A 10,228-nucleotide genomic window follows, 5' to 3' on the forward strand; every position below is an offset into this window, starting at 1 on the left:
TTGTTTTTCAAAACTGGTGGCATTTCACCAGCATAAAGTATGTAAGTCAGCCCTCCAGAAGGCAGAGGCAGGAGGAGCTCTGTGAGTTCAAGGCCAGCCTGGTCTACAAAACAAGTCCAGGACAGCCAAAGCTACACAGAGAAACCTTGTCTAAAAAAAAAAAAAAACAAAAAAAAAACAAAAAACAAAAAACAAACCCCCTCCCCGCCTCCCAAAAAAAAGAAGAGGTAGACAGGCACTGAGGTTATGATTAGCATCAAGCAAAGACTCGGAGCTCCTGAGTTTATAATTTCACTTTTCTCTTTCTGCGTCTCTGCTTCTCCCAGTCTTCCCTTTCCATAGCCACAAAGGCTCTGGGGCTTGTTTTAACTCACTGCCTACGTTGGCAAAATCATGACCATAGAAAAGTCTACAGAGAATGAAAGAACTCATGTCTTCATAAATAAATTACAAGGAAAATTAAAAGTAAAAACCAAAGGCATGGGTGGAAGAACCCATAAACTGAAAGTATGAACTTTACTGTAGCTCTAGCTCAAAATGGAAAAACAATGCATATAAACTATAAGTACATATATTTGCATATTTTTTGAGATAAGTAAAACTGTTTCTGAAAGAATGGCTGCTTTATAGTATCAAAGAATTAATCTTATTTTTATCATGGCAATTCAGGGTTACACTTTTAAAATAATCCTTACCTTTCAGGGTTTGATTTCAGGAAATGAGTCAAAATGAAAAAGAGAAATAGGCAGCTATCTGCCAAACATTAATTCAGATAATAAAATTCTTCATTAAGGGCTGGACATAGTCTAGCATAATCTAACTTCAATGGATACTATAAGTAACCCTGAATTTCTACCTATGTCAACAAAATTGTAATGGAGCCAATTATTTGTCAGTAAATATAGACAAATATTTTTCATACCTTTACATATCTCACATATGTGAATAATTGAGTATATTATAACATTACAGACATGCTAGTGTTGAATGTACAGATATGTGGAAAGTGCTCAGCTTATCTTTACCTCAGTAAAGTTGACAACAATTTTTCAACTGCATGAGCTTCAAATGTATTTACAGATGAATGAACTGTCAGGTTGATCCATACAAGCATAAAAATACATGGCCTCAAAAATATTTGCTAGAATTAGCCAGTATATTTTCAATCATATCTATAGATGTTTGGTATTGATTTAAATGCATGTACAGCAATAAATTAGTTTTTTAAAACAATTTTAGTGATCAATAAACAATGCAGCCCTATTTACAACAGTTTAAAAAAAAAAAAAAAAAGTCAGGATTACCCGTCTTGAGAAAGTTAGAAGTTAATGGGTATATCTCTGGTGTTCACAAACCTAAGGGAGCAGATTTTGCAATGTAGTTTATTTTAGTTTGGTTTTGGGGATTTCTTAGGTTTCTTTTCTTTCTACAATACTTAGCTTAGGTTACAGTGCCTTCTCTCAGAGTTAAAACAACACAGATGATGCATATCCTGCCCAAACAGAATATCCTCCTACCCTGTGCAGTTGTTGCTTAACTAAGGAGGTGGAGTCTCTGCCTCTCGCTCAGGTTACTGGGCTACTAGAAGCATCCCATGCCACCCACCCACTCCTCTGCAAAACCTTGGGCCTGCACTTCTTTTGGTTCCCTTTTATTTGGTCTCCCTTTCTCCTCCTTTTTGCACTGGGAGCATCACGCATGAGTCGCATTAGGACTGCACTCTTTTCACCCAGTACATCGCGTCTCCAGGGCAACCCTAAGCAAATTCGGGGTCGCTGGGCTGAGCCAAGGACCACTTCCCGCACCTCGCCGCTCACCTGCCGGCCGCCTGGGTCGCCCCGCACACGCGTGCTGAGCTGGTCGTGCTGAGTTTCGTCCTCGCCGCCCGAGCGGTAGATGAGGCGCAGTGGTAGGATACTCTGGCGCTCCAGGAAGCGGTCTTCGTTACCCCTCTCCAGTTCCCTCAGTGAGGCGTCTCCTTGCAGGCAGGCGGGGAGGGGGGGGGGGAGGAAGGAGTGGAGAGAAACGCCAAAAATTAATGACCCTGAACCACAGTCGTCCTCCATCCTGCGGTCCTACATCTCCCCTACGAAAATTCCCCCGCCTCCCCCTCCCGGACCCCATCTGGGAAGGACGCAGAGACACCAGCTGGAGAGCCCTGGACCAGCTCATCCGAGAGCATCTTCGGGCCCAGAAACAGTGTATCCCTTTTCCATTCTCCTGAAGGATACTCTTCAGGGGGGGAAAGCATTTGACCCCAGATTGCTGATGCATCCTCGAGTCCCCCCACACTTGCCTGTTTGTTCCCTTTTTCACCGCCCTTCAAAAAAATAAAAAGATAAAAACCCCGCGCACTCTGGAAACGAGGATGAGGCTTTTCGGAGGGTCTCGGGGCTCCAAAGCGTCCTGGAAACCCTGGCAGCTGCAAACTTACCTGCCCGACCGCAGCGCGCCAGGGAGCAGGTCCCCAAGACGCAGAGCAGCCAGAAGGACGTGGCCGCGGCTGCCTGCATAGTGGCGGCGCTCTACTGGGGGTGCCCGGGGCCCCGGCTCCGGCTCCCGGCCGCCCCTTCCCGGCCCGCGCCGCTGCCGCTGCCGCAGCCGCCGCTGCCTCAGTGCTGCATTGTGCTTCGCAGGCGCTTCGGTGGCGGGGGCAGCGAGCGAGCGCCGCATCGGGCGCCGGGCTGTAGCTAAGTGGCTTCTAGCGCCTCCCACCTCATCCCCAGGCGGAGGCCGGGGCCGGCGGCCAGCACGACGGGGAGCTGAGCCCAGTGCGCAGCGGGCCTGGTGCACTTGCCCCCCGCGCCGCACCCAGCCGCGCGCACCAGAGTAGCTGGGAAATGTAGTTCCCTCTCCGCATCGAGCTGGTCTCCACAGCGACGCGACCCTCGCTACCCGGAGACTGCAGACCCCAGGAAGGAGAGGTGAGGGATGTGAGCTGAAGGATTACAGCATATGGCAGCCCAAATTCTCCCCACTTCCCCCCAAGGTCTGCAAAGAGCCGCAAGGTTGCTCACCAGTTAGTATTGCTTGTGTTACCAAGCGACCATGCCCTGAGTGCAGGGCGAGTCAGTCGTTCCACAGATTTGGGCTGAGGGCCTATTATGTGCCTGGTGGTTACAATGGTAAAGGACCTCGGTGTGAGTCACCCGCATTCAGACTATTTTGGGTAAGAATGTCAGCAAGTTGGTTTTTAAATGCTTGTATTTGTATATTTTGCCAGCAGGTGTGTTTGTGCACAGTATGTATGCAATACCGCTGGAGGCCAGAAGAGAGTGTTGGGTCCCTAAGATCCAACTCATGTCCTCCAGAGGAACAACCAGTGTGTTTAAACCTCTGAGCCATCTCTAACACCCACTCTTCCAGGCCTTGTTTCTTTGTTCGTTTGTTTGTTTGTTTGTTGAGACAGGGTTTCTCCGTGTAGCCCTGACTGTCCCGGACTCACTTTGTAGAGGAGGCTAGTCTCGACCTCATGGAAATTCACCTGCCTCTGCCTCCCAAGTGCTGGGATTAAAGGCTTATGCCACCACACCCGGTTCAGGACTTTTTTTTAAAGTGGCTTATAATTTCATTTTATTTTTGATACCTAGAGGAGGGTGGTTAACCCAATCCAGGAAAATTAGAAGACATCTCCCAGAAGTCTAGGAAAGCAGATGAAGTGTGATTCAGCCCGATTCTCTGCCATGTCTTTGCTTTTTCCAATATCTGCCAGCCTCAAACTTGTACCGGTAACAAATAGGGGGAACTATACTTTCCGGGGCTGTTTGTCCTATCCCCCACCCCATTTCACACGTTAGAAGCTCACCAAGATGAAATAATAATAACTTAATTGCTAACATAATTAACACTTGTACCTTACAAATTCTGAAATCCAAGTACATTGACATTTGATCCTCAGAACAGAAGAAAAGAAAAAATTAAAAATTAGAGCAAAAGTGGGTGCAGTGGCCCACACCTGTAATTCCAGACCTTGGGGAGGCAGAGGCAGGTGGGATCTCTGTGAGTTTGAGGCCAGCCTGGTCTACAAAGCAAATCCAGCCAAGGATACACAGAGAAACCCTGATCTCGAAAGAGCTATATCAACTAGGCTTTAACACAGAGAACCATCACAGGGATGGTTCAACATATGTAAATAAATACATGTAATCCAACATATGAACAAACTGGAAGACAAAAACCACATGATCCTCCCATCAGATGCAGAAAAGGCCTTTGACAAAATCCACCACCCTTCATGGTAAGAGTCCTGGAGAGATAATGGGATCCAAGGGGCATACCTAAACAATAAAGGAAGGTCACAGCAAGCCCATAGGCAACATCAACTGAAACTGAGAGAAACTCAATCCAATTCCACTAAAATCAGAAACAAGACAACGCTGTCCACTCTCTTCCAGATCTGTTCGATATATTACTTAAAGTCTTAGCTAGAGCAATAGACAACTAAAGGAGATGAAAGGGGTACAAATCAGAAAGGAAGAAGCCAAAGTTTTTGCATATTGTAACAGCCCCCACCCTAGAATTTAGTAGACTCCTACACCTTAGCACAACTGATTCCAGCACAACTGAATGGAAGTGCCATTCAGCCTGCAAAGCTTAGCATGTAGACAGCACCACCTGCCAAAATGAAAACAAAGGCCTACTCCATCAAAGTCCATAGTTCTGGGGAAATCTCAAAATACACTAACCTTGCTTTTTGGCTTCTGCAGTTCCACTTCTGGCTCACTCCTCTCATTAACTGAAGCATGTCAACCAAGAACTCTTTTGTGTGCTTGAAAGCTCACCCTGAAAAAGGCTCAGTGCTGCCCTGGGATCACCAACACCCAGTGTAGTTGCCAGCCGGCTAATAAAGACTTTCTATTGGTTTAAACCCATGTCTGAGCAGTCTTATCTGCTGAATAGCCCACAACAGGGATGATATGATAGTATACATAAAGTGCCATAAAAATTCCAAGCAGGGAACTGCTACTGCTGATAAACACTTTCAGCAAAGTAGCTGAATACAAACGTATTTCACAAAAATCAGTCACCTTCCAAATGTCAAACAGGCCAAGAAAGAAATCAGAGAAATAGTACCTTTCATAATATCCTCAAATAATAGAAAATATCCTGGGGTAACCCTAGTGAAAGAACAACTTGCATGATAAGGATGTTAAGTCTCTGGAGAAAGAAGTCGGGGAAGTTATCAGAAATTTGGAAAGACCTCCCATGCCCATGGAGCTGTAGGATTAATAAAATAAAAATAACAATCTACAAATTCAACACAACCCCCATCAAAAGCCCAACACAATTCCTCACAGATCCTGAAAAGACAATCCTCAGCTTCATTTAGAAATAAACAAAACAAAAACAAAAAACAACAACAGCAATAAAAAACCACCGAGGATAGCTAAAACTGCATAGTCAAACAACTGCTGGAGGTATCACCATCCATAACCTCAAACTGTCCCATAGCACGGTATTGATACAAAAACAGGCATTCTGATGAATGGAATCAAACTGAAGATCCACACATAACTCCACCCATCTATGGATGCCTGACTTATTAAGAAAACAGAAATACACATGGGGGGGGGGGGGAGGCAGCATCTTCAACAAATGGTGCTGGTCAAACTGGCTGGAGAGATGAATCTGCTGTTGAAAACACTAACTGATCTTCCAGAGGACCTGGGTTTGGTTCCCAGCCCCCACATGGCAGCTCATGACTGTCTGTAACTCCAAGATATGACACCCACAAGTATACATGCAGGCAAAGCACCAATGCACATGAAATAAGAATAATTAAATTAGTTTTTTAAAGACTCATGTGGCATGCAGATGGCTATAGGTTGAACAAGATTTTAAGAGTCCATCAGACCTTAAAGCACAGCAGTCTGTAATGACTAAAGTAAAGGAGAATTAAAGCCCAAGATATAACAATATGATTTGCGTTCTCCCACAACACCACGGTCCCGTGCCTAGTCCCGTTCTTTTAGCTCAAAGAATTAGCTATGCACGTTTTATAATTATTACATTGCTTTAAGCAGTGTACTTACTTCTCCGTATTTTAAGATGTTGAAAATGCGTTAAATAATTGCAAAAGCTAAGCATATCAGTTTGGTGTAATAAAAATTTAAATACTTTTTAAAAGGTTTGTCGTAGCTTGTGTTGCTGCAGCAATAACAGCTTTACAGTGGGTAACTTAAGAAATGAACATGTAAGGAACTGAGATGTAACTCAGTCCTGGGTTTCTCTCTTAGCAGTACAAAACGAAGCACAAGAACCGTGAAGCATTTGTCACAGTACTAGAGGTCAGGGAGCAAGGAAGGCACTGCAAGCTCTGGTGTCGGGTAAGGCCTCCTTCCTGACTGGGCAGCCTCCTGTCCCCCAGCGTTCCTGCTCTCCCCTCGCCGAGTCTCTCTCCCTTTTATCATCAACCCAACCATGGATGTTTCACCCTATGACCTAATTACTTCCCAGGGCCTCATCATCAGACACCATCACAATGGGGCTTCGATATATACATTTTAGAGTAATACAATCAGTCCTTAGTGGAGGTTAAAAGATCTCACTCATTAGCCTTCCAAGTCTGAATTGCTAGATGCTTGGAAACACTACAAAATGACACATTATGCTTTGTAATATGCATACGTATATGCATATTTTAAATTTTGTGTATGTGTGTGTCATGGGTACAGGTACATGCACATGTGCACACACAGGAATGTGGAGGCCTGACTTTGAACTTCTGGTATCCCTGCAACCCTCTCCTGAGTGCTGGGGTTATGGGTCATTATACCCTCTTTACATGTGTTTGAATGGTGAAGTCTCTAGGAGAAAAAATGAAATTTTTGTTGTTCAAAATTCTATAAACTCACAGGTATATGTATTTACTTATAAATGCATATATTTATATTATATTATAAAATTTATATTTATAATTATATCTTAATTTTAATATATTTTATGACTTATAAATATAGCATGTTATATTATAAATTTATATATTTATAAACTCATAAGTATATATTTAAAGATGGCCACTTAGGATTGGATAATCTATCAGGGTTCTCTGGAGAAGTTTTATTTTCCTTCTCTTATGAAGTCAATAGTTATGTGGTTCTGTTTCTTAACAATTAAACTTTATTATACAACCCAACTAGCTTACACAAGAAGGAAAAAAGGTTAAAGGGAAAAAAGAGTGACCCTTCTGGTATCCATTCCACGGGACGGGTCCCTAGGTGTCTCTGGCCTGCGTGCTGACCCTGCCTGTTCGCTGATCATCTTCCTGATCCACATGTACTCACGCCCGGTCTAAACCTGCTGCCCCTCTTGTCTTCTCTGCCTGCCTGTCCAAAGTTTTAAGAATATACTTTATTAATTTATTCATATTATATCTCAATGGTTATCCCATCCCTTGTATCCTCCCATTCCTCCCTCCCTCCCATTTTCCCCCTACTCTCCTCCCCTATGACTGTGACTGAGGGGGACTTCCTCCCTTTGCTCATATGATATCAAGTCTCTCCTTGGTAGCCTGCTATCCTTCCTCTGAGCGCCACCAGGTCTCCCCATCAAGGGGACATGGTTAAATATGGAGCACCAGAGTTCATGTGAAAGTCAGTCCCCACTCTCCACTCAACTGTGGAGAATGTCCTGTCCACTGGCTAGATCTGGGTAGGGGTTTGAACTTTACTGCACATATTGTCCTTGTCTGATGCCATAGTTTGAGCAAGACCCCTGTTACACAAGATTTGAAATCATATTTGAAATGTGAATACATATAAGAGAAACATGTCAATACTTGTTTGTATTAAAACAAAACTAAAATGATACAGCCTCTATGATTTCCAAGTCAGAAAACTAAATTAAATTATGTTTGTATCAGAGGATGTTTATTTTCTGTGTGGCTAAGAACAAGCAGCAACACTTGAGTATACCAAGACAGTAAAAAAATATGTATTTAATCAAATAGATTTATAGTCTGCTAATTATATTTAATTATATAATATTAGTATATTTAGTCAAAATATACACAGTTTCTCAAGATGTATTTGGGGGTAGGCAGAAGTCTCTCCAAATCTCTCTGAATGAGCTTCTTTCTAGGGTTACTTGTCTATTTCCTATGTGTATCTATTTTCTTAATTTATTTACTTTTATTTTAATGTGTGTTATCCTGCATTTACATATGTGCACCATCTACATGCCTGATGCCCACAGAAGCCACAAGAGGGTTTTGGGCCCTCATGAACTGGAGTTCCAGGCCTTCATGAGCCACCACATGCATGATGGGAAACAAATCTGAGTCCTCTGCAAAAGCAGCAAATGCTCTGAACTGATGACCCATCTCTCCCTCTAGCCTCTCTATGTTTATATAATTGACTTAAACCCGAAATCACTAACACAAAAATAACTGGACTCATACCCACCAAAAAGTATTAAACAACACATTCTAATTGACAAATGTCTCAAAAGAAATATATTAAAAGAAATGTAAGCAGCAGAAAAAAAAAACACTAATCTATGAAATTGAAAACAGGAAATAAACAGAGACAAATCCCAAAATGGGCTTTTAAAACAGATAAATAGCACTATTAAACATGGAGTCAAAGTAGCTAATAAGAAGAGAAGACTTAAATACCAATAGAAGAAATGAAAGGCGATCGATGACTGCTGACTGTATAGGCATTAAAAAGATTACAAAGGAGTATTATAGACAACATTAAAGACACTGAGTCAATAATAATGTTCTTTCAAAACATAGAGCTTACAGTGCCTTGGTACACTGGCTGGCAAATTCAGCCAAGCTTTAAAGAAAGAAATGATAGAAAATTTTGTAAAATTTCTTCCAGAAAATAGAAGCTGAAGGAGTGAGGCATTGCCACGGCACAAAAAACACAAAACATGAGAAAGAGAACAAGCCAGTATCTCTTCTGAGCACAGATAGAGAAAACCTTAGGAGAAACTGGCAAAGTGTGTTCAACAAAGTTAAAAATTAAACACTCAGTTGATAGAATATTTACTTAGCATTCTTGAAATCCTGGGGTTAAATACCTGCCGCACATACACCAGACTTGTCATTTGCCTGTAAGCTCAGCACTTGGGAGGTTGAGGCAGGAACACCAGGAATTTGAGGATCATTCTTGGCTACAGAGGAATTTGGAGCTCAATCTGGGATATATGAGGTCTAATCTCAATAAAAGAAAGTTAAAAGTGGCATTTATTCTGGGTATGCAAAGCTGGTTAAATATGTAAAAATCAATATAATCCATTACTACAACAACAAGCTAAAGAAGAGAAATAATAGGAGCATATTAATAGATGCAGAATAACGATGTGATAACAAAAAAATCATTCACCAAGGTGATAACTTTCATACAATTAGAAAAATGGAGGAACTTCCCCAACTGGATGAAGAGTCTTCATTAGAGGCATGAGTCTAAAAACATGCTTAATGTAAACCCACAGATGCTGTTCTTCCCAGGTCAAGGACAAGACTGAGATATGAAAGCTCACCCTCTACTCACCATGGGAAGAAAGGATTGCCTCACCAACAGGTGGCCCTACAAATACAGAAAATGACCACAGACACCAAGTTCAGACCTTCAACAGCAACAGAAATAAGCTCCAAATGGACAAGAACAAATGAAAATAAAATGAAATAAAATAAAAAACACCTAGAAGATAAAGGGGAAAACCAAAAACAGCTAGCCTTGGGTTCAAAAGCATGATCCATGAGTAAACAAATGATTAGGGTTTTCACTGCAGTTACAAGCATCTGTGTTACAAAGGAACTCAATGACATCGCTGAAGGTTTTTTTGTCTCATAAGGTTTTGGTGGGGTTTTTGTTTTGTACTTTACAGTGTGTAAAAAATGTGCTGGGCAGTGGTGGCACACACCTTTAATCCTAGCACTTGGGAGGCAGAGGCAGGTGGATCTCTGTGAGCTCAAGGCCAGCCTGGTCTACACAGCGAGTTCCAGGACAGCCAGAGCTGTTACACAGAGAAACCCTGTCTTGAAAAGCCAAACCAAACCACACAAAAAATGTGTTACTGTGTCTACATGTATATCGTGCTTTTTCTTTGGCTTCTTTCCCTTCTGTTTGTTTTGTCCTTTTCTGGTTTGTTTGTGTTTTATCTTATTATTGTTATGCCTGTTTGTTTTCCAGTGAAAAACAGAAAGGGTATGGCTTCTGATGGAAGGGAAGGAAGGCGGGGAGGATTTTGGAGGATCTGGGGGAGGGGAAACTATAAC

General features: G+C 42.3%; 1 protein-coding gene across 8 annotated transcripts in view; it reads right to left on the reverse strand.

Annotated features, from left to right (window-relative positions):
• Adam22 (ADAM metallopeptidase domain 22) overlaps positions 1–2,790 on the reverse strand; it is a 221,883-nt gene extending 219,093 nt beyond the window's left edge. For 4 of the 8 annotated variants that reach the window (XM_051152036.1, XM_051152034.1, XM_051152031.1 and 1 more), the window contains exons 1-2: positions 2,435–2,789; positions 1,818–1,978 (exon numbers count right to left, since the gene is read on the reverse strand). In XM_051152036.1, coding sequence (XP_051007993.1) covers positions 1,818–1,978; positions 2,435–2,513 — 240 coding nt within the window. In that variant the 5' untranslated portion in view covers positions 2,514–2,789. Of the gene's footprint in view, positions 1–1,817; positions 1,979–2,434 lie in introns of all 8 variants that reach the window. The other 4 variants (XM_051152033.1, XM_051152030.1, XM_051152037.1 and 1 more) reach the window with 2 other exon arrangements.
• Positions 2,791–10,228: the final 7,438 nt, after the last annotated feature.

This window comes from Acomys russatus, chromosome 10, assembly GCF_903995435.1.
Source record: "Acomys russatus chromosome 10, mAcoRus1.1, whole genome shotgun sequence".
NCBI lineage: Eukaryota > Metazoa > Chordata > Mammalia > Rodentia > Muridae > Acomys > Acomys russatus.